Here is a 22,121-nt window from a genome sequence, read left to right on the forward strand (position 1 = left end):
TTCCCTTTATTCACATGCCATCCCAACCCAAAAGATCCCTTCCAGACGTTCCACCCGGTCTAAGGGAACAAGCAGCATTAGAAATTTCAAAGCTGCTATCAAAAAGAGCTATCCAATCAGTCCCAGCAGACCAGCAAGGATCCGGAATCTACTCCAAATTCTTTTTGGCACCAAAAAAAACAGGGGACTGGAGACCCATACTGGATCTCAGCTACTTAAACAAGTATGTCAGGAAAACAAAATTCCGGATGGTCACGCTACAGTCCATTCTACCCTTCTTGGGTCAGGACAATTGGATGTGCTCGATAGATCTTCAGGACACGTACTACCACATCAAGATGAACAGACGTTCCAGGAGATATCTCCGCTTCAGGCTGGGAGCCAGTCACTACCAGTTCAGGGCCCTGCCCTTTGGTCTCACTACAGCCCCCCGTGTGTTTACCAAATGTATGGCAGTGGTCGCGGCTCACTTGAGACGTCAAGGATTCCAGGTGTTTCCATATTTAGACGACTGGCTCCTTACCACCACCACCAGACATCAGCTTCTTCAATCCAGGGACTTCACTATCCAATCTTGCCAAGCTCTAGGCATTTCGATAAATTTTGAAAAATCTGCCTTGTCGCCTTGTCAATCTATTACTTTTATAGGCGCCACCTTAGACACACTCAATCTTTCAGCCAGACTCACAGAACAGAGAGTGTCAGACATTCGAAAACAAGTTTCCCTTCTCTTACAATGCAACAAAGTCAAAGCCAGACTAGTTTTGAAGGTGTTAGGACTCATGGCAGCAGCTATTCCCCTTCTCCCCTTAGCTCGCTTTCACATGAGGATCCTCCAATGGATGCTGTTTACTCAATGGTCCTTTCAACAGCTCCCGATGTCCCATACCATATTGATAACTCAATCATGCAAGAATCAACTGTCTTGGTGGATCACATCACCTGAACTTCTCCGAGGAAGACCCTTCACCCCCCCCCCCCCCAGTCGCCACTTTGACAACAGACGCCTCCCTGATCGGGTGGGGGGGCATTATTAGGGCAGGACAGTCCAAGGCACGTGGCAACCTTTCGAGTGCCACTTGCACATAAACGTCTTAGAGATGAGAGCAGTGCTTTTAGCGTTGCAAGCCCTTCACGACTCTCTTCCCACTGGGACTATTGCAATTCAAACGGACAACATGTCCGTAGTGTGGTACATCAACAAACAAGGCAGAACCAGATCATACCCTTTATGTCGAGAGGCACTCAGACTTTGGCAATGGGCGAGCTCTTCTCAGCGTTTTCTGATAGCAACGCACATTCCCGGGAAATCCAACGTTATTGCAGACAAATTGAGCAGGGCAATTCTCATGCCCCACGAGTGGTCTCTAAAGAAATCAGTTCTAGAAGAAGTATTCCTAAGATGGGGCCAGCCTTGCTGCGATCTTTTTGCTACTCCCCAAAACAGCAAGTGTCACGACTTCTGCACTCTCTTCCCGTTACCAGGCCATCCCACCAGAGACGCTCTAGTCCACGATTGGCCCCGGGGACGTCTATATGCCTTTCCCCCCTTTCCACTGATATCTCAACTAATTCAGAAAGCCATTGCCTTGAGAGTGACAATGATCCTCATTGCCCCTTACTGGCCTCGACAGATATGGTTTCCGTTTCTTCATTGTTACCTTTTGGAACAGCCTTGGCATCTGGACCCAGTACCAGATCTGATAACCCACCAATCGGGTCAGCTGCACCAATCTCTGCTTTCTCTAAACCTCACAGCGTGGTTTCTCCGATTCCAACCTTAGCCAGGCTTCCCTCAATATCTCGCTCGGTCCGAGATATCTTGATAGCCTCTCATAAATCTTCTACCCGGAAGATTTACAGTAGCAAATGGAAACGCTTCTCTTTTTGGGCAACATCAAAAAACATAGATCCCTTTACTGCACCTATCCAGTCTATTCTAGACTTTCTAGCAGAACTGTTTCATTTAGGATCATCTGCATCTACCATTAGAGTTCAATTGGCTGCCATATCTAATTTTCATGTTGGTGTCTCGGAGTCTAGCATCATGGCTCACAAACTCTGTAAAGCCTTTTTAAGGGGCGTATTTCTTCTCAAACCTCCAATCAAAGATCCCCGCCTCAATGGGATTTGAACTTGGTTCTGGCATCCTTAATCCTTCCCCCCTTCGAACCGGTGGCTTCATGTTCTCTGAAGTTGCTTTCTTGGAAGACACTTTTTCTGGTAGCTATAACTTCAGCGAGAAGGGTATCTGAACTCCATGCTCTGTGCAGTCGTCCTCCTTACTTAGTGTTTCACAAAGATAGGGTATCCCTCCGTACTAATCCATCCTTTTTGCCTAAAGTTTCCTCTCAAGTAAACCTAGGGCTGGGAGGGTGGCCTAACGGTTAAGGTGTTTGCCTTACAAACACAAGGTGCAGGGTTTGAGTCTCACAAGGGATAATTGCGAAGCTATTCCCCTTCTCCCCTTAGCTCGCTTTCACATGAGGATCCTCCAATGGATGCTGTTTACTCAATGGTCCTTTCAACAGCTCCCGATGTCCCATACCATATTGATAACTCAATCATGCAAGAATCAACTGTCTTGGTGGATCACCCTATCTAATGGTAGATGCAGATGATCCTAGGTTTAAAATGGCTCACAAGGGCAGTTAGCTTAGTACTAATCTATGAACCTATGAACCTATAAACCAAATTATTGATCTCCCCGTCTTTTTCCCTAACTATTCAAACAGGTCGGAACAAAAGCTACATTTTTTGGATGTTCATCGCCAACTTAGATATTACTTAGACAGGACTAAACAATTCAGGAAATCTAATCAATTGTTTCTGTCATATGCGGAAGGGAAATTGGGCCTTCCTGTTACTAAAGTATCCCTCTCTAGATGGCTCACCTCTACAATTACCTTCATCTATGAGATCAGACATCAAAAACTACCCTCAAGACCTAGAGCTCATTCAACTAGGGCATTAGCTACATCCGTAGCTTTTCAGGATAGGCTGCCAATCGATTCCATTTGTGCAGCAGCCACCTGGGCTTCTCCTCATACATTCATTTCACATTACAAATTGGACATGGTTGCCAGAAGCCGTGCCAATTTTGGTTCCACTGTTCTCAAGAGTCTGTTCCGATAGGCCACCCGGGATAAGGTGCTAGGGACGCGGTCCCATCCAGCAAGAATGAAGGCGGGATAGACAACTTAACATTAAGAAGTTATGTACCTACAATAACGTTCCATGTTAGTTGTCTTCTTCTCGCCTTCTTTCTTGCGTCCCACCCTCCTTCTCCCAAGCCTGGACAGACCGACAGGAATTCAGTTTGTGTTCTTCCTCTGGAAGTCATCATTTCCACTCATTCTTCCACCTCTTTTTCTCCTTTCTTAGGTCTGCGATACCTTTCACGCAGGTTGTTTTGAGGTGGGTTTCCCTACTCCATTCTATGGAGACTAGGGTTGCTTGGTATAGCTATCAAACGAGATCTGAGTAGTTACCGCCTAGCATTGTGGGATATAGGGGAGCCTCGAGCCGGTAGAATTAGCTCTCGAGCTTTAGTATTGGCCGAGTCGGAGCCGAGGATCGGCTCCGAACCCATCCAGCAAGAAAGAAGGCGAGAAGAAGACAACTAACATGGAACGTTATGGTAGGTACATAACTTCTTATTTTAAATGGGAAGGCACCAAGATCACTGATGCACAACAAAGATGTTATGCCTTTTTGGACTTGGGTACTCCTCAAGTCCTCTGCCACTTTCTCTATCCCGGAATCCCTTCTCGATGCCATGACTAATTATTTTCTGAATCCAGAATCTCAACCTTCTGCTGCTTATAAAAAAAAAAAAAAAAAAAGGTTTTATAATGTTCTTGAAGATGAAAAGTTTCTTTATAAAAATCCCTCTTCTGATTCTAATGTTGGAAAAAAAACTAAACAGCATCCCGTGGTGTATTGCTTAAAGATAGGGCCAGCAGGACCATGGGCAGGTATGGTTAAAAAGGTTTATACTTTTGCTGCCTTGGCCTTGTGAGCTGTTAACTCATCATCAGCACCTTTTTCCCATTTTCTACATTTTCAGAGTATTGTGTTAACTGTCGCCACGTCTCTCCATTGAGTGCCACACTCCTGCCTTCTTCAATACTCATGCCTGACTGTCACAGATCTTCTTTCACAGAATCCATCCATTTCTTTGCTGGATGACCTCATTTCCTCTTGCCTTCTTCCTGTCTGTCCCAAATCTTCTTCATCAGATTGTCTTTTACTTTTCTACACGTGTCCGTACCACAGTAATCTGTTCTCTTTGATCTTTTCTGCAGTTGGAGCTACTTTGCCTTCTGCTCTTATATCCTCTTCTTTTTGTCTGTCCCAGAGTGTGCATTATACCACCCTTCTCAGGCACTTCATTTCCATCACCTCTAGTTTCTTCATCTGCTCTGCCTTTACTGCCTAGGTTTCTGTACCATACAGTAGTACTGGTCGCACCATTGTCTTGTACACTTTACTTTTCAGCTTATTTGGTATTCTGCTGTCATACAGTACACCTGAGACTCTGTGCCAATTGGCTGCAGCCCCTCTGATTCTAGCTTTGACCTCTTCATTCAGACTTCCCTTCTCCTCAACCACCCCTCCCAGATACCTGAAGCTCTTTACCTGTTCCACTACCTTACCTTCTATCTCAATTTTCAGCTTCTTCTGATTTCCTCAATTTGCTGTCATCACCACTGCCTTATCTGTGCCAATTTTCATCCCATGTGCCTTCAGTTTTGCATTCCATTCCCCTATCCTTTGCTAATGTTCTTATTTAGGTTCATAGGTTCATAGGTTGGTACTAGGCTATCAGCCCTAGGGCCTATACAAGCCTAGCCATAACAATTCCCTGGCTATTTCTTCCCACATTATTTACTTTCCTGGACCCCTGTCTAGCAGGGCGACTGACGTGATCCCTGGGGTGAATTTCCTTTCTCCCATCCAGTCGTCAAGGTTCCTCTTGAAGAGGTCCAAAGAGGCACTCTGCTTGACATGTATGGGCAATCTATTCCAGAGTCTGGGGAGTCTCTGGGTCAGGAACCTATCCCTCCAGCATGTTTTGTTTATTGTGATGACAAGGTTTAGATCCCTGGAGCATGTAGCTCTGAGGGATTGGGATTTCTTTAAGTGTAGCATGTCCAACAGCTCTGGGTTTGACATGGCCTTGTATGTTAAGCAGAGATCGCCTCTGAGTAGGCGCTATGCGACAGAGTATAGGTGGAGTTTTTGAAGGCGGTCAGCGTAGGGCATCTGCTTTAGGCCTGTGATTCTTTTAGTGAGGTATTTCTGAGGCCTTTCCAGTTGTTGCAGATGTCTTGAGAGGTACATACCAAATGGGGCGTTGTATTCTATAATGGGTCTAATGAGGGATGAGTACAGTGGGACAATGACCTCCTTTTTTCTGGATGAAAAGCCCTTCGTGATGAGGTGTGCCACATAGAAGGATTTCCTGACTGTTGGGGCGATGTGGTTATCGAAGGTGAGACCACTGTCCACCTGTGTCCCTAAGTCTCTTATCACATTTTCTGTGTTTAGTGTACTGCCACCTATATGGTAATTCATGGATACATGTTTTTCCCAAAGGGGATAACAATACATTTCTTGGCATTGAGCTTGAGCCCATGGCTCTGGCACCAAGCATCTGTTTCTGTAAGGCCCTTTTGTAGAGCATCCACATCATTTGGGGATTCAATAATGGCTCCCAGTTTGCAGTCATCTGCAAACTTTGTTAGCCAGAGTCCCTTAGTGTTGACCTGTACTTCAGAGAAGTATATGCCAAACAAGAGCGGCCCCAGGACTGAACCCTGAGGTACTCCACTTGTCACTTGTCTGGAGCTGGATTTGGAGTCTGCTACTTTTACAGTGTGGGTTCTATCAGTAAGCCATTTAGCAACCCATTGGGTGACATAGGGATTAATGCCCAACTTAGTAAGTTTATCTATGATTCCAGAGTGGGGGATGGTGTCAAAGGCCTTGGCAGGGTCTAGATAGGCTGTGTGGACCACCTTACCCTTGTCCATGGCTCTGGAGACTGATTCAAAGAAGTCAGTCAGGTTCAGGAGACAAGATCGGCCCTTCACAAACCCAAACTGGGTGGGGTCCAGTGTTTGAAGGTTGCCAATGTCTTTGTTTATAAGTTCCATGATAATACGCTCCATGGCCTTGCAGATAAGGCTCGTCAGACTGATGGGACGGTAGTTTCCGGGATCCAAGGTGGATCCCCCCTTGTGGATTGGGATAACTGTAGCTCTGCGCTACTCAGTGGGCACGAAACCTGAGGTGAGGCTATGATTAAACATGACACTTAGGTGAGGTGCCAGTTCATATTGTAGTTCATGTAGTACACAGCCCGGGATGTCATCTGGTCCCATGGATGCTGTATTCTTGGCTTTAGAGAGTGCGTTTTGTACCTGTGTGGCCATTATTACTGGAATTTGGCAATCTTCTGGTATTGAGATAGGCCATTTAGGGGGTGAGAGGGGGGTGAAGTTGGCACTGAATCGATCTGCCAGGGATATTGGCAATATCCTTCGGATCAGTATATTTAATGCCATTCTGTTTTAGCTCAGAGCAGATCTGAGCATTGCCATTTAGATTCTTGACCTAGTTATAGAATACTTTGTGGTTGTCTTTGGAATCTTTGCCAATTTTATTTTCGTAACTAGCTTTGGAGGATTTTATGAGGCATCTCAGTTTCTTACTGAGGCTAGTAAGGGAGTTTTTTGCATCCTGGGAATTTCCTCTTTTCTGCAAAAGTTTCTTCCTTTTGTTGTAAAGTTTGTTTATGGCAGGGGACCATCAGATTGGCTTCCTTTTTTGGATGAGAGCATTTTGGTTCTATTTGGGATGGCACGTTTCATGCATGAGTGGATGTGCTCGTACAGTGCCTTGGCGTAGGATTCAGCAGTTGAACTTTCAGTTCCCGTTTGCATGGGTGTCATGAAGTTTGTCACTTCTGACTTGAGTAGCATGAAGTTGGCTTTGGAGAAGTTTTTTATGGTGGTTTCTTTACTGGAGGGGTGGGGGTGGGATGTGGATGTTAAGGGTAATTAGCTTATGGTCAGACCTGACTAATAAGGGGGTGACCATAGGTATGGAGCATTGATTTCCCATGTTGGTAATGACCAGGTCTAGGATATTGGAGCCCCTGGTGGGACTATGGATTAGTTGATCCAGGGCGTTGGAATTTATGAATTCCAGGAACCATTGCGCAAAGGTGTTGGGACATGAGTAGTTTTCCCAGTTAATGGCAGGGTAGTTAAAATCACCCAGTATTAGGGTGTTTGGTTCTATCTTAATATTTTCCAGTATGTTTAGAAAGGTGTAGTAAAAATCTTGGGGTATAGTGGGGGATCTGTAGCAAGCTACAATTTGGATTGCAGTCTTACCTAGTGTTAGTTGCACTTGGAGAATTTCAGACACATTGTGTTGGCCAACTAGCCTGGTGGTGTGAATATCCTTGGTGAATATTGACACTCCTCCACCTTTAGTGTTTCGGTCCTGGTTTGGTGGCCGAAAAGTGTGGTAAGAGTTGTAGCCTGGTATTGCAGGGGTGCTCTCTGGAGCCGTGAACCAGGTCTCAGTTACTGCACAGATATCGATGTTCTCCATTTTTAGGAGTGCCTCGAGAGAGTGCATTTTGAGGTTTAGACTTCTAGCATTGAGTAGCATTACCTTCAGATTTTGCATGCTTGTACCTGTTATGGTGGTTGTTTTGTCCTTTGAAGTTTGCCTAAAAAAGGCACTATAGGGGTGGCAAGAGCCTTAGCCAGTAACCTGAATCCCAGGGGCGACAGGTGCAGACCATCTCTGGCAAAGCATCATGGTCTGTCAATCATGTCATCCCAGGCAGACAGATACTGGATCCCCTTTGAATGACACCATAAGCTTAGCCAATTGTTGAAGTCAATCATTTTATCCTTATATTGTGGTATCATTCTGGGCGAAGGCAGGATGCTACTCAGGGCTAGGGTCATACCTGCCTGGGCCACATGATCCGAGAGCTCTTCCATGTCTCTTTTCATGTAGTCCAGGGAGGTACGTCTCAAGTCATTCACTCCAACATGGACAATGACAGAGTCATATTTGTACTTGTTGTGGAGTGACTTGAGTGCATGCGTTATGTGGCGGATCCTGGCACCCGACAGGCAGCTGACTGTAATTTTCTCCTTATTCAACCTGGTGAGAGGAACATCAGTGTGCCGGACTATAGAGTCACCTCTGACTAAACTGTTAGGTACATTGTCTTGCCTTGGGGGCTGTTGCTGGGTGGCACACTGGTGTTGTGAACTATGTGACACATTGGTTGTGATTGGTGTTTGTTTGCGTTTCAGCTTCAGAGGTCTTTGTTGCTTGGGCAGGTTACAGTCAACGGCCTCTGCATATGTGGGTTTAGTGTTGCTATATGTGGGTGTTGGTGGTGCGGGTTTAGAAGGGCTATGTGTTGCTTGAGGTGTAGTGTGGGTGTTAACCTTCTCCTCTTGACTGTTTAGCACAATCTTGGGTGGAGAGCTTTGCTTCCATTTTGGCTATGTAAGTGCATCTCTCACAGGTTGTAGTGTTGGGTGGTAGGAGGAGAGGGTTGTCTGTGTACATGAGGCAATTGCTGCATTGCCCCAGTATGCCCAGATTCACCAGGTGGACAGGAGAATTCACCGGAAGCTGACCCTTGGACATGCCTGGTTTGGGGCTTTTTTTTTTTTTTTTGTAAAGTATAGGAGCTGTTTCCTTAGCAAGGTACTTTGCAATTATAGGCTGTTTAGCGCCTACTATTAATTTCTCCTTGTTAACAAGGAGAGTTCAGTGTTTGTATGAGTTTAAGGCTTCCTAGTGCTTTCCAGCAGGTATTAGAGAAAGTGCTAGTCACAGGGATGCTTAAAGGTAAGATTGAAAAGAATGCACTCTGCAGTGTGCACTAGAGAATGCATGCAGTAACTTTGTTGATCTGTCCTCTCCAATCTGTTTGCTAATGTAGTCCGTCACCAGTATTAACAGCAGTGGGCTCAGAGGTGAACCCTGGCATACACCCACTCCCACTGGGAACCCCTCTGTGAGGCTGAACACTGTTCGTACTTGAGTCATTGGCTGTTAACTATCAGACCCATATGATTAGGTACCTCTTATCGATCCTTTCCAACTAGGGGTATTTATCAATGCCATGCCATTGAGAGAGAGAGACATTTAGTCTTCTGCTTTAACTCTTCTTAATTCTGCCTCAGAGCTGACCAGACACTCCAAGTATGGTTATGATGATGCTGCTGATGCATCTTCTAGAGCAGATGCAACTTGGTTACTGCTCCAATCCTTACCAGAGGATGTCAAGGCCAAATTGTCAGATTCACCACTGAACAAACAATGTTGGATCTGTAGCTGCAGATTAAGACCTTACAGGAAAAGGGGAAAGCTCTGGAAGACCTGAAGCTAACTTTTCTTTTCCCAGTGCCTAAGTTCTAGAGGAATTAACTTGTTAAACTAGCCCTTTTGTCAAATGAGAAGTAAAACTATCCCAAAAAAGGCAGTAGGACTAATCAGAGGAGATGTCAAGACAAGTCAGGACAGGATAACAAGGTATCTGAGGCTTCCTTTCCTGATTAAACCTACAACCTTATGACTCTTCTCCCTTTACCTCCCTCCCTTCAGCATAGATGTATTATTGTAATAACAAAAAGTTGATTTAATATATTATGACAGTAATTCACATAGGATGAGATGATGAAAGTGCATGTTATAGAAACGTACATATAATTCACATAAAAGGTCCTTTTCAGTTTAGACAATTTCTGAACAAAAATGCAGTTACAGAAATGACAAGGAGCTATGGATTATGTAGGAGTAATGATTATTGTGTATAAGAAGGGGAAATTAAGTTTAAAAGACACAGGTACAAACTGCAGAGAATATGGTATTATTTGAAGAAGACGAAGAGTCTACCGAGTGATGTATAAATCTACGTATTATTTATTCCTAGAGTAGTTATAAAAAATAGTGCAGATGGGAGGGTAGGAAAAGGAGGTAAAGAGGAGGGGAGAGAGAGAGAAAGAAAAAGGAGAAAGTGGTGATGGGGGAAAAGAAAGAAAATGTTAAGTAAGAGAAAGAAGAGCTTGCAGCCTGGTAGAAGTCAGTACTTTTTCTTGTAAAATCCCACTTATAATAATGTCTATGCATCTGTATGCAGTGGATACACTGCAGTGGTGGTGCTGCGGTAGCATTGTCGCCTCACAGTAAGACATTGTCCTGTTCGATTCTCAGCTAGAGCGTCTTCTGTGTGGAGACCTGTGTGAATGGGCATACCTTCGTTGAAGGTTGTGCGTCAGGGCCGGGAACTCGGCATGTAAAAAAAAAATCTACTGCCAATCATTAACGGACCGTAGTTCCGCTGTGGCGACCCCTAACCTGGAAAAAGCAGAAAGACAACAACAACAACAATCTGTATGCAGTGGATGCAATAATTGGGTCTATATTAGAACATCGAAGTTTCAAAACTTCAAATGTTCTAATATCAACCCCTATTCAGCGAAAGCTGAAAATATCGAAGCAACAGAAAAACAAATTTTTTCCTAGGGAAAGAATTTGGTTGTCCGTTTCTGTTGCTTCGGTATTTTCAGCGCTGTGGTGGAAAGTTATGGGTCGGGTTCAGGTAAGTGTACGATTGAGTGCGGGTTAGGTTAGTTAGGGTTAGGGTACGGGTTAGGTATGTGTGCGATTGTGTGGACGTGAGGGTTATGGCGGGTTAGGTGAGTTAGGGTTAGGGCACTGGTCAGGTAAGTGTGCGATTGTGTGGACGTGAGGGTTAGGGCGGGGTAGGTGAGTTAGGGTTAGGGCGCGGGTCAGGTAAGTGCGCGATTGTGTGGACATGAGGGTTAGGGCGGGGTAGGTGAGTTAGGGTTAGGGTGTGGGTGAGGTGAGTGTGCGATAGTGACGGACCTTATGGTTAGGGTTTGGGTTAAGGTAAGTGGATAGTTAGTGGTGTGTGTATAGTTTAGTGTAGGGTTAGGTGTAAGATTTTAGGTGTATGTGTGTGGATTGCTGTTTGTTTGGTGTGCTTGTGTTGTGTGTCTGTGTTTTGGAACAGCAAATTTTTTCCCTAGGAAAAAATTTGCTGCTCTGTATGTTCGATGTTTTCAGCTTTTGCTGAATAGGGGTCGATATTAGAACATTCGAAGTTCTAAAACTTCGATGTTCTAATATAGACCCCAGTAATGCATTGTGTCTGTTGCATAAATGCATGTAGTCCCAGCACCCTTAGTTCTTTTTTGCTACCCACATGCTTGCACAATTCCAGTCCTAGACCCTTGTTATAGTTTGGTAAAGTTTTTCATGTGCATGCTTAAACATCATATTCACTGTCTTCATTGTCCTCAGATTATCAAGCACTCCGTCCCCCACAAATGGCTTGTCTGCTCTGTTAGGGAATGTGCATAATGTTGAAATCTGCCACAAATGCCAGAGGTTCAATCAAAATACTGTTTGCCAAAAGAGGTGGAAGTTGTAGCCCGCTTTGGAAATGGTGAAAGTCAAGAATTTTTTTTCATGGAAACTGGCAGGAGAGTGTCCGCTTTGCAGGCCCAGACTTGAGTATCGCCACACTGTGAGATGAACGATTTAGACCTGTGCCATATTAAGCCTGCATGTGTTATGCTTGTCTGTGACTAACCAGGACCTTAAGTCAAAGGCTGCCCTCTGCTCTCATCCAGTAGTGACATCCCATGGTTCTTGCACTTCCCTTCTATCAGATGATCATCTGGAGCTTATAGATAACCAACTTGATCCTAGTCTGTGACATTGGGAGTTACCCCATCATAGATCAGCAGTATTCTGAACCAAAAAATCTTCATTTAAAGCTGCCTTCAGAACCACTTTGGTCATCAAGACCCATTTAAGGAAGATTAGGCTTGACCAACCCCAAGCGTAAGAGATCTCCTTAGTGCTCAAGGAAGGACCTCCAGTATCACAAGGTTTTCTCCTTCAGTGTTGTCTGATCCAGCTAAGAAAATTACTCCTCTGGCCTCCCAGCTGATGTCTTGACTCTATTCTGGGGGTGACTATGGTGATTGTGTGGTTCTCTAGGCTTGCCCTAGTTTAAATGAAAGAATTAGTGCATTCAAGAAATGGTCACCTTTGACCACATTCTGAAATGCATCAGTTTCCCCCACAAAAAGTACTTCACTGGTAAGGTCAGGCAGTCTTAACAGAACTTGTGCTATAGGCTCAGACTCTGCTTCTTAGAAGGGATTTACAGGCTGTCTCATTGTTGGATGAGGGATATACTTCATTTCTTCCTGGTACTGAAGTAGATAAAACAGAATTTATCTAGTTCTGAACCTCAGGAACTTCAACCAGCACATCCAGAGCATACAGTTTTAGATAGACACCCTATAGAGGATTATGGTCTGTAGAGCAAATTGCTTGCATAGTGTGTCAATGTGATTGGCACTTTTTAGCACATCAACATTTTGAAGCCGATACAGGAGACTCTGCTGACTCACTTGGAGATTACTTCCCTTTCACAGTGCTGCCATTGCCATTTGAGCTTTTTGCAGTGCCTACTTTTGACCAAGGTGTTGGCCATTGTAGCGCTAGTATTTATAGGAAAAGGGCTTTGTGATGTTTCCTTACATGAATGACTGGCTCTTGGTAACCTATTTTAGGCGCTCCCTGGAGGTGGTCCTCAGTCTGTGGGGGTGACCATAAATTGGAAGATCTCTTGTATATTTTCAGCTCAGAGGAGTTTATGTGGGCAGAGCTGGACATTCTTCTATGTTGGTCATTCCTATCGTAGGAGAAGGTCAAAAGGTTAGTGGCCTTAGCTTTCTGGTGAGGATGCAATGCATAATCCATGGCCAGACTCTTTTTACCACTTCTGGGTTTGATTGCAAACATGATCTTGATAGTGCTGTTCCCACACCTAAGGACTTTGGTGCTTTTCTGAGCTGTAAGGTGTTAGTGGTTTCAATATTACACTCTCAAATATCTGCTTTTTGTGTTGAACTTTTCTTGACAAATTTTGAAGTGGTGGGCACTTGTCACCCATGCTGGTGGAGGTTATAACTATTTTTTTTCTTGTGGGGTGGAGAGCCCACTCTGTCTCTCACATGGGTATGGAATATGACTTTTCCCAAAGAGGGGATTCCACAGCAATCTATAGCTGTGTCCCATCCAGTACAACAGTCCGTTTCTAAGGTGGTACTTAAGCAGAGACGCAAAAGGTCACATGTGCTGTGCAGAGAGACATTCTTTGATTGGAATTAGGCCATGAACAGGCGCATCACTATCTTATAAGTTTACCTGCCCTGGGATATGAACAAGCCAGGATATGCTATGAACACATTTCCAAGGTCCTTCTTGGTCAGGGTCTTTTGGAAGTGGAGTACAATGGATATCAATGTGCTTTTTGTGCAGAACAAACACTTCTTCCCCCCTTCTGGCCAGTTCAGCAGGGCACATTCCTGCCCTGTGGCATAGGATATTCTTCTCTTCATTCTCTGAGTCCACACCTTATCTAGGGTTCGAAAGATAGACTTAAACTCATTTTCATCTCTTCCCTTAGTGATGGAAAAGAGCATTATTTTAGATGCTGAGGTCCCTAACAGCACATAGAACTCTCCTGGTCCTAGCCAACAATGTCCCTTATAGGTGACGTGGTAGCCAGTTTGGGTCTATATCAGGACGTCAAACGTTGAAAAGAGCAAACGCTCTTACATCGAACCCTGATAAAAGAAACCATAGAATGTCAAACAGCCAGAACAGCAATTTCTTTCCCAGGGGGAAAAAATGCTGGGCTATTGCCAGGGCTTTGCTATTTCCTCCCCTATGGTGCGATCTCGAAGTTGGTATATTTAAGTAGCGGGTGTGTTGATTTGTTTTTGGAACAGTGATTTTTTTCCCCCTGGGGAAAAAAAAAATCGCTGTTCCGTATGTTCAACATTGTGTGGTTTTGGCTATTATGAGTTGATGTAAGAATGTTTGCTCTTTTCAGCATTCAACTATCTAATATAGACCCACCAGTTCCACCATAGGGTCTGGCTCCTGCTTTAGACCCCTCCTTGTTCAAAACCTGCTGGGCCTCTCAGTGGTGACTTAGGCTGCTTGATTGCTCTTTGGTGAGTATATAGTTGGGGGTCTGAGTGGGTTTAAAATACTGTGCTTTGTGTGATGGTCCAAATTCTGGGCAACGTTTTACTTTCCCTGTGAAAGTAATTAGTTGAACTGAATGTATATGGTTCTATGAACAAAGGTTCATGGAAATGAACCTTCGATAAAATGATATAGACTCCAATAATGAGGTTAATTAGGAGGATATACGAGGGATCACAGGCGAAAACTGGTAATTCCTCTCTGATAAGCTGTGTCTGAACAGAGGAACCAGGCAGGGGTATCCTTTTTCTTATTTTTGTTATATTGAGAACCATTGGCAAATTGGCAAAGAAAATAAAAGACTTAGAAATTCAAGGATATAGTTGGCATGGTAATCAAGAAAAGTTGTCTCTATTTGCAGATGATAATATTTTGTAGCTGATAAAACCAGAAAATGACATTTCAGTGTTGTGAAACATTCTGAAACAATTTCAAGTCTTAATGAAGGTCAACCAAAAGCAATATCTGTAAACTATGTGCCCACACATGAATAGGTTCATTAATACCCATATATATGGGAACATGAGAGGATGAAGTACTAAGGAGTATGGGTTAAAAAGGATTTTGTTTTGACAGCTAAAGGTGTGTTGGAAGAGACTAAACAAAAATAATACAAAGATTGAGAAACTGGAAGATCTGTTTTATGGATAAGGTTAGCAAGATGCAAGCAGTGAAAATGTTTTTAATCCCTTTAGTTGTATACATGGGTCAGAGATATTTTTATCAACCAGAGGAGAAGTTGTGGATAGTAGTTAATAAAGAGTTGAAGGATTTTATGTAGGAGGAGAAGAGGGCAAGAGTCTAGTGGGATAAGTTGATTTTTGCAGTAGAAGAAGGTCTTTTTAGGATTACTTGATTTGAAGAGGTATTTCAGAGCTATACATTTAAGGCTGTTATACATAGCACAAGCAAAAATCAATAATGTAAAGTAGAAAGGGATGATGAAATACAGGGAAGATCAGGAATTAAAGAGAGACTGGGATTTTGGATGCAGATCCTTAAGGAGAATAATGATAATCATACAGAATGTCATATTCAAGTAGCAGAATGTAGCCTAAGAACTAAGCCAAAAATGGGAATGGAGAAAGAGGATTCTGACAATAGTGTGACTGCAAGTAGGTGTACAGAGAATAGGGAAGAGGGGGCTGGAATTTACTGGAGAGAACTGTCAAAGGAAACAAGGTATTGGGAACAAATAATTTGAGAGGAAATGGTAATAGAGTAGGAAGAGGCCAAGATTACATTTAGACTGCAGGCTAGAGATTGCATTCCCTTTCAAGGATTGTTGTCAGAGTGTAGGCAAAGAGAAAGGAATAGGGGGATTCTAAGTGAAAGAGATTTAGCAGAATCTAGAACAGAGGCTACTGTTTAATTTGTTGAGAGTGTAAGGTATTGCATGATAACTGTAGGAGTTGATCAGAAGAGGTTCGAAAGGATTGGGAAGAGAGATTGGACAAGCAATTCACAAAGAAACAATGGGAGGATATGTGTATAGCTCCCAAATATGCAGCTAAGTCTAGAAGATTTAGGATGTTCACTTGAAGTGCTTGCATAGGTATTTTTATACCCAAAGCAGACTCCAAAGTAGATTACAGATGTTGGAGATATGATGAGGAAGAACGAGGTCATTGGAAACATATTTCTTGGGAGTGTAATGAGTTGGCAGACTTTAAAAATTCTATGCAGACTACCTTGTCAGAAATACTGGTTGAGAAAATTGGTGTAACTAAGGACATTATTTTTTGAGCTGTGATACATAATTGGTATTGCTTAGATGTAGTAAGGTCTTGCTGAATTTAATTCTGGTGGCTGTGAAAAATAACATTTACTAAAAAATTTCTAGAGCAATATACGAGAAGTCTTAACCAATATACCATAACAGAGATGAAAGAACTGAAAGTGGGATCTTTAGAAAAGGGATAGGGGCAAATTGCCTAGAAAAAAAATGTGAATTGTGGGAACAATACATATAGAATAATGTCTTGGAGGAGGAATGAGGTTTAAGGGAATGTAGGAACTGAATGAGCTATGTAATGTTTGATTGTTAATGACTATATAAAGACTAATGTGATGTATAATGTTTGTAACTGAAAATATGTCAGTATGGTTTGTTTTCATTTGTATAAATGTATGACTGCCATTGTGATGAGTAATATTTCAATAAAGATGTTTCTTGTTTAAATACATACTGCATATACACACATTTACATAACAGTTAAGGTAACTTTCTTTGCATGGCCATATTGTGTTCAACTCATCACAGTTTTAACTTTGTCAGATTCCTATCCCACAGTCTTTCTGATAAGTTATATTTTTTCACAGTTGTCGTAATCTGGAATAATTGATGTATGTCAGCCCCCCCCCCCCCATTTCCTTCAAAATCTTATACAGCCAAATGTGTCCAACTCAGTTTGTTTGAACAGTTCTCATCTCCAATAACTAACTCTTACTTCTCAAAACAAATAACTGGCACTGCATATTCAATGCCATGTCCCAGCTCCTTAAGACTTTATTAGCTCTCTTTCTCATACTTAATGATATCCATTTCACATTACATAGACACACAGCTATTATAGCTGTCCATCCTGCCATTCCATATCCTTCTTCTGCTTCTGTCCAGCATATAGCTCTGTCCAGTCATATCCAATTCACATTTCACAGACAAATGCACAGCTATAATATCTGTCCAGTTTGCCATTCCATGCCTCTGCTTCTATCTAGCAAATAATGCTACCAGTGACCAGCAGGGAAAAGACTGCATTCTTAATAAATGCCACCAAAACATTGAAAGATTCACAGTTCTGTTGCGTTTTCTTTTCCATTCCGCTTTGAAGCCAATGATGTGCAACTGGTTTAACTTGCTGTCTGACATAATGATTCATATGCAAAGATCACTTAAACCAAAACAGCTGACATATCCTTCCACTATTCGCCAGACAGGGCAAAGAGAGACTTTATCATTTAGCTTGAAAAAATTCTCTTTATTACCTTATCACCATCTCTCTTATTTCATGTAAGCCTTCATTATCCTTGGCTCTCCCATAAAATATAGCCATCTTTAACTCCTACAATAACTTTCCAAACCGTATTACTTGTATTGCCAAATAATGTATTTAACCCCAGTCTCATAATTTGATAGAAACTCAAATTAGGTATAGTAAACTAAATATAAAATACATATAACTTCACAAATTTTCTGATGACAAACTAGAAAAGATTGACATCTGATAGTTAAGAATTGTACAGTAATTTTTCCTATCATATAATGTGCACACATGTGATTATGTACTACAATGGCAGCTCCAGTAATAGTAACAAACTGACTTAATGATATGGAAACAAAAAAGTAATTATATGTTGCCATTAATGGCTTTGTTTGTGTTCTGTAAGAAGAAGAAAAAAAGAGCAAGTATCGAGCCAGTAAGACCTCTACTGGTTGAAATCATAATTAGTTTTCTTTTCCAAAAATGGAGAAGAAACTACTGTTTATAATTTTTAATCTTAACAGTCACTTCAAATTAAAACTTCAGTCCTTCAACTCGCATCTGGTTATACTGTTATGACTCACAGCTGTAGGAGGCCATATTATTGTTCATTTGCATTCTGCTGGACTTTGGACATATTTTTGTTGTACTTCAACTAATCATTGTTAAAAATATCTTTCAGAAGTGGCCTGTTATTCAGTCCATCTTTTGCTTCCTCGGGGCCTTCTTCAAGAAGGTTTCCATTGCAGACAATTATGCCGCAGCAATTTGGCCTTCAGTAAACATGTTCACCAAGCATTATTGTATTGACTGTAACTTTGGCAGTTGTGTTCCATTTGTGAAATCTGAAACACTCAGGTTTTTACACCTCCAGCTTGTTCCACTCTTGGTAGTTACTGCTTGCAATTTAGTCTAACCTGTAATGCATCAAAGACAGGCATTGTCATTAAATATAATAGGTTTATTCTTTCTATATCATTTAGTCTACAAGAGACCCCTCCTTTGTGGGTCAGGGAATACTCTCCCTCCATCCCCCTACAGATAGGTAATCTTCACTGTTACTGGCTTCCTGCAAGTTGAGCAAGTGTGTTTTCTTGTTATCACTTGTTTAATAATGTAGTATTAAAGGTGTAATATTTCTTGGTTTGGAGGAGAGTGATCATTGAAGGCAAGAGGATGAAATTACTAACTGCGTAGATGTATGCATGTGCGTAAGTTAATGGTGCATTATATCACAGCATGCATAACTATATACGCAAACAGACATCCTCAAATGTGAGATTTTACGGGCATGTACCCAACCAATGACTCATCAAGAAGGAAAGTTTCTCATAGATCAACTAATAGATTATGTTGAATGCCTCTCAGCTGTACTGTACTGTATATACGGAAGAAATATTTCGTGGAGTGGAACCTCCTACCCTCTTTCCTGAAGCTTTTGCATTCTGAAGGTTTATTGAGTTCATTGGATATGTTTTGTAGTATTTCATCTGTTATGCTGATTTGCTGTTTGCTACTCTGTATATTGTAAGAATAATTAATAAGGTGAGTGCTTTCTGTGATAGTTATGTAGAGAACTTATTCTAGTACACCTTTGTGCATTTCTGGACAGGAGAACAGCATTGTTATAGGTATAGTGCAAAAAAAAAAGACCAGTAGACCAGTTCTAAACATTATGCATGGCTAGTAAATTGCAGGTTGTAGAGTACTATCCAAATGACTTTCCTCCCATAGATTTTCTGTTTTAGTGAGCACTTCCTGTTATTGTACTTTGTATCTCCCTAGAGTGTCAACACTGCTCAAAACCTCCCTTCTGCAGCAGATGCTGTCCATATGCATAGATAGCTGTTGTATGTATAAGAAACTACCTGTAAGCTTTTTCTAATTAAACCCCCAATGCACTTTGCAAAGCTGTAGTATTCAGGACCTCCTTTATGTGCCTGTTTGTAGTAAATTCTGATCATGTTGTTAGGAGGATTGATTTGTGCTGTAAAATTTCTAATATGCTTTTTATGTGCCTAGTGTTTTGACTTTTTGTACTCTTTTTACCAAGTCATATGTTTGTAAATTTAACTGCTCTTTATAGATGTCAATGAAGAGCTTAAATTAGTCATTCAAGCTGCCGTTACTACTCCTTTTTATTTAGGATACCAAAGAGTTTTTTTGCCTTTTTACCTATTAGGTGAAGACATCATTGCTTCAGAACGTGCTGCTGCACTGTGCACTGCTTGTGACCTCTCTGGAAAGTTATTGTTTGTACTGCCACACACTGATCATCTTGTTGGCTATATTATCAGGTGAGTAATTCTTTAGATATGGTTTGTATTATGTTTGTGCATAACATCACAGTATGTAATTTACTGACCTTTTGCTTTATTTCTTAATTTTTCAGTTGTACTTCTGGCTCATTTTGGAAGGTGCATATGCTCTGTTATACTATACATTGCTGCTGAGAATTGCTTATTCTTTGGTGGTGTGAACACTAGTGTAATTGTAAATGATCTAAAATGTTTATTCATTTTAAAACCACATTTGTTTTGATGTTATTTTAATTGGTTTAATTTGGATAATATTGACTGTCTTATTGAAACATCATATTCCCTTGTTTAAGGGAACACCTGGATGAAAGAATTAATACAAAGGGACACTAAGCAATGTCAACTTTTCCCTTTTCAGCATGGATCATGAGCATGAGTCCTTCTCTCAATCAGTCACCAACTGGTTTCAGAGTTACCTGTCTGACCGTCAACAATCCATTGTATGGCAGAATGACATATCTCCCCAACTACCTGTCTCCATAGGGGTTCCCCAAGGATCCATCCTTGGACCCCTACTCTTCTCTGTTTTCACCAATAATCTAGCCTCCGTCACCAAACATGGCACACTCATACAATACGCAGATGACTCAACCATCATCTGCTCAGCCCAGTCCCTACCCAAACTGCAAAAAGTCACACAGGAAGCCTTTTCCTCTGTTGAAACTTGGTTATCCGATGCCCAGTTAATACTCATCCCAAACAAAACTAAACTACTCATCTTCCAACCCACCAAACATACTCAAAACAACTCTTACTTTAACATCACAGCAAAAGACAACACCACTATATACCCAACTGAACACACCAAATTGCTAGGAGTGGAAATAGACAATAAACTAAAATTTGACATTCACATATCCATGACCATAAAAAAAGTCCACAAAAAACTAGGAGCATTATACAGAAATAAGCAACTTCTCACCAAAGCAGCAAAGATTTCAATAGCAAATTCCCACCTTATCTCCACCCTACTTTATGCCTCTCCAATGTATACCAACCTAAGGCAATGCGATCTAAACAAGCTAGAGACCTGCTACAACAAAATCGCCAAATTCGCCACAGGGGCATCCTACCGTAGTCACCACTGTCTCTCACTTGCTGAACTGGGCTGGCTTGAACTCCCTCACCTCCTTCAATGGTATCAACTCTCACTCACCCACAAACTAGTAAACCATCCACTAAATGTCCCATCCCTCAAGAATCTACTCCAACCCTGTCACACCACCAGACCACTAAGATCCAGCAACAAAAGTCACTTGCAGATCACTAAAGCCAATAACTCTGCTGGTGAAGCACTATTCTCTTGCACCATAGCCAAATAATGGAACTCCCTCCCACCCACAATTACCTCCATACCATCATGCTCCCACTTCAAAACTTTACTAAAAGCGCACCTAAAAACATGCTGGTTATGCCCTTGCAACTCCCACTCTAATATCACCCACCCCATCCAGCCACTACCTTTCTTTCCATTCCACTAACTACCTTGATTATAGCAAGCTCAGATGCTCATAAGCCTAGTACTTATTATACAGCAGGAACTTCTTATTGTAACATTTGTTAATGTCTGTGATGTACTTCACAGCTAAAGATTCTAGTTGTCTACTGATGTACTATGTTCTTCATCTGTAAATATGTTGTAAGTAATTGCTATGTTAAATTGTTAATCGCTATGTAATCCAATGTAAATACTGTCTGTTTATTTTAACTGTGGAGCTTTTCTCCCCGGGCCTCCGCTGAAAATGGACCTATGTCCAGTCGGACACTCCCGGTCAACAAATATAAATAAATAAATAAATAAATAAATAAGAGAGTAATGACAGTGCAAAGAGAAAAGCACAGTTTAATTGCAATATTACAAAGCAGTAACTTAGAATAATAGATGATATTCAGTCATAATTCACTATTGTACTAACCTAAGCTAAATGGGCTCTATCCCAGAGGACCAGCCAACTGTCAAAGCTAAAGGACACCTTCTACGCTCCAGCTATCAAGAGCTCAAGCAGAGCTCCATATAAGGACAGTTGGAGTACAAAATGCTTCAGAGCTTTTTTTGCTGCCAATGGGCAGTCCTTTGGCAGGCCCAGTAAAACTGTTGGTCGGCTAGCTATCCTTCAAGGCTGAGTTGATAAGTTCCTTGTTGGGAAAAACATTTCATTCATTTTATTTTCCTCAGGAAAACTCGAGTTTCTCTAACTGAAATATATAATTTTATATATAATTTTTCTTTTTGTTAGTTGGACTGTCATTGCATTTCTAACAGAGCGTATGTGTAAATGCTTATGCTTATCGACCAGTTGCAATTTTCTCACCCCTCTCTAAGATCCTAGAAAGATGTATTCATCACCAGTTCCTCTCCTATTTCTTCACCAACAGCCTTCTCTCCTCAACACAGCACAGATTTTGCCCATCCCACAGCACCACATCTGCCCTACTTAAATTCACCAGTACTATAAACTCCCACAGAAATCTAGGTAAATTAGTCTCAGCTACCTTTCTAGATTTATCCAAGGCATTCAACACAGTCTCAGGTAATAATAAACTGCTGTCTTGTCTGTCTGACCTCAGCCTTAACAATCCCACCCTATTCTGGTTTAAAATCTATTTAGATAACTGGTGAAACAAACATCACACCTGAAGCCAAAATCCCACAGCAGTCACAAAACAA

At 41.8% G+C, this 22,121-nt stretch overlaps 1 protein-coding gene across 1 annotated transcript in view; it reads left to right on the top strand.

Annotated features, from left to right (window-relative positions):
• TRAPPC11 (trafficking protein particle complex subunit 11) overlaps positions 1-22,121 on the top strand; it is a 2,455,228-nt gene that overhangs the window by 469,005 nt on the left and 1,964,102 nt on the right. The window contains exon 5 of the mRNA XM_044062556.1: positions 19,318-19,432. Coding sequence (XP_043918491.1) covers positions 19,318-19,432 — 115 coding nt within the window. The remainder of the gene's footprint in view (positions 1-19,317; positions 19,433-22,121) is intronic.

The sequence above is a fragment of the Protopterus annectens genome, chromosome 2.part1 (genome assembly GCF_019279795.1).
Source record: "Protopterus annectens isolate FY-2018-M chromosome 2.part1, PAN1.0, whole genome shotgun sequence".
Taxonomy (NCBI): domain Eukaryota; kingdom Metazoa; phylum Chordata; order Ceratodontiformes; family Protopteridae; genus Protopterus; species Protopterus annectens.